Source organism: Poeciliopsis prolifica, unplaced genomic scaffold, assembly GCF_027474105.1.
Source record: "Poeciliopsis prolifica strain line A6 unplaced genomic scaffold, Auburn_PproV2 SCAFFOLD014, whole genome shotgun sequence".
NCBI lineage: Eukaryota > Metazoa > Chordata > Actinopteri > Cyprinodontiformes > Poeciliidae > Poeciliopsis > Poeciliopsis prolifica.
The window spans coordinates 13,032,501-13,035,000 of NW_026562389.1; the positions used below are offsets into that span (position 1 = coordinate 13,032,501).

The following is a 2,500-nucleotide window of genomic DNA, read 5'->3' on the forward strand; positions in this document are numbered from 1 at the left end:
CAGAGACGGCCTGACCGCGACCCTTCTGTCTGGAAACCTGTCTGTCCTTCTGGTGGCGACAAACTCAGCATCTGTTAAACCCTGCTGAAGTTTCAGAAAATCCACCACATCCAAAGACCCACAGGACCTGACCCCACTTGACCCCAGCCCAGGGGTCAGACATAACCCCACCACATCTCCAGACCTGATCATTGAGGTCCTGTGTGGTTGTTGTCACTAACAACCACACTAACAGCACATTGGAAAGCTGAGGACTTTCCGATGTGCAGAATGTGTGGCCTGGTTGAGGGTTGCTCCCGCTGGGCTATTGGTTGAGCATGTCTGTAAATGTTTGTAAAATGTAAGCAAGTTCAGGAGTTTGCTTACCTGGCAGGTACATCAATGTTGGAAATGGCATAGAAGTACTTTAGTAGGTTGTCTCTCTGGACGTAGGTTCCTCCGAGAGCGGGGCGGAGGAGCCGCAGACGGAGGTTGGAAAAGGTAAAGAAGTCTCTGAGACCTTTCATCGTCTCCATCCGGACGTAAAGGGCATCCATGTTGATCAGCTTTGGCCCAGCGAACACACCAAATCGGGCACGCACCTCAAACACCACATTCTTCTCCTCCTGAAGCAGATTGGGGTCAACAGAGTTTCAAAGACTTCCCTGAGTTTTCATTGTCCCAGTGAGACATAAGTCAGGTCCAGTTACTCGCCTTGGCTCCAACCCAGCCGGAGTACTTCTCAGTGCAGATGACCCGGGTTAGGTTGGTGGGCGCCAAGTCAGAAACTTGTTTAGGTGACATGCCGAAGGCCTCGAGGCAGTCGTCAGCATAATACTGATATGGCTGCCATGTTGTCCCTGGAGGACAAACAGCAACTCGGTATCAGAGGAAGTCGTCAGCTGCTTCCTGCTGTCGACCCAAAGTTCTTCTGTGTATCTCTGACATCTCCCTAGAAGCTGGTGATGTCAGCTTACCTTTGTCCATGGATTTCTCCAGCACCATGCTGGTCGGTCTCCCGTATTCAAAGGTTATGATGATGTCATCAACCACCTCCAGACTCTTGTTCCATGACAGAGTGATGTTAGCCAGCAGGGGCTCAGGATACCTGGACCAGGTGATGGTTTGCCAGTAGGTGATGAGCCCCCCTCTCTCCCTGTCTCCCATCAGCTGAGGAGGGTGAGACAGGTCAGGGCTGGACGCGTCGCACTCGTCGCTGCACAGGTACGGGTTCTCCTGCAACACATCCAACAAGGCGTCAGACTACAACCTTCTGTCATATTGATTCTGTTTATAGAAAGAGCAGAGACGGGTTCAGGACTCGGACTTTTTAAGGTCCGACCCGGTCTCTTCCGGATCTGTCAGAGTCAGTCATATGACGCAACTTCTGGGTCAAGGGTCAACTGTCACAGTCTGTGAAAAGACTTTGAAGCTCCCGCTACCAAACTACCGGCCTGGTTTTTATTTTAACACTAAAGACAGAAGACAAACCTGACCTACTGAGGACCAACCGGACCCGCTGAGTACCAACCGGACCTACTAAGGACCAACCGGACCCGCTGAGGACCAACCAGACCTACTGAGGACCAACCGGGCCTACTGAGGACCAACCGGACCTACTGAGGTCCAACCGGACCTACTGAGGACCAACCGGACCCGCTGAGGACCAACCAGACCCACTGAGGACCAACCGGACCCGCTGAGGACCAACCAGACCTACTGAGGACCAACCGGACCCGCTGAGTACCAACCGGACCTACTGAGGACCAACCGGACCTACTGAGGACCAACCGGGCCTACTGAGTACCAACCAGACCTACTGAGGACCAACCGGGCCTACTGAGGACCAACCCGGACCTACTGAGGACCAACCGGACCTACTGAGGACCAACCGGACCTACTGAGTACCAACCGGAGCCGCTGAGGACCAACCGGATCAGTTGGGTGGGTTCCAGTCAGTTCTGGTAAGGTGACTGGGTCAGGTGAGTTTGGGTCTAGATCTGGTCCAGTCTCACACCCCTGCAGACTGACAGGTATCTTGTTGAACCGCTACAAAGTGATATGAAGAGAAAAGATGGGGGACCAGTTGGTCATCAGAACCACCCAACATGAGGGTTCTGGTCAGATGTACGGGTTCTGGACATCTCTGGTTCGACAGATTAACACCGACTCTAATCTGATGAGCTAATAATCCCTGAAGCTGCTGGTGCCAACTGTCACTCCACGGACTGGGTCACAACCAGAACCAAGGCCAGCTCCTGTGTGGCTCAGGATGCTGTGGTGACGCAGGCCTTAGATCCCCGGCCTGCCGACATTTGCCACAGGTCTTCCCTCATCGCCCTCTTTCCTGTCGGACTGCTTAAAAAAAAAAGCCACTAAAGCCAACAAAACCTTCAAAAATGAAAATCAAAGAAACCTGGGGCTCCATCCGTCATCTGCTTGTGTCTCAGCTGACATCACAGGGTCATGTGACCTGGGGACAAGTGACGCCACCCAGAGACAACCTGCAAAGTGACTACAG

General features: G+C 53.1%; 1 protein-coding gene across 1 annotated transcript in view; it reads right to left on the minus strand.

Moving 5' to 3' along the window:
• Nucleotides 1-2,500, minus strand: part of LOC129366213 (uncharacterized) — a 13,633-nt gene that overhangs the window by 9,109 nt on the left and 2,024 nt on the right. Inside the window, exons 3-5 of the mRNA XM_055039933.1 lie at nt 957-1,215; nt 700-839; nt 367-605 (exon numbers count right to left, since the gene is read on the minus strand). Coding sequence (XP_054895908.1) covers nt 367-605; nt 700-839; nt 957-1,215 — 638 coding nt within the window. The remainder of the gene's footprint in view (nt 1-366; nt 606-699; nt 840-956; nt 1,216-2,500) is intronic.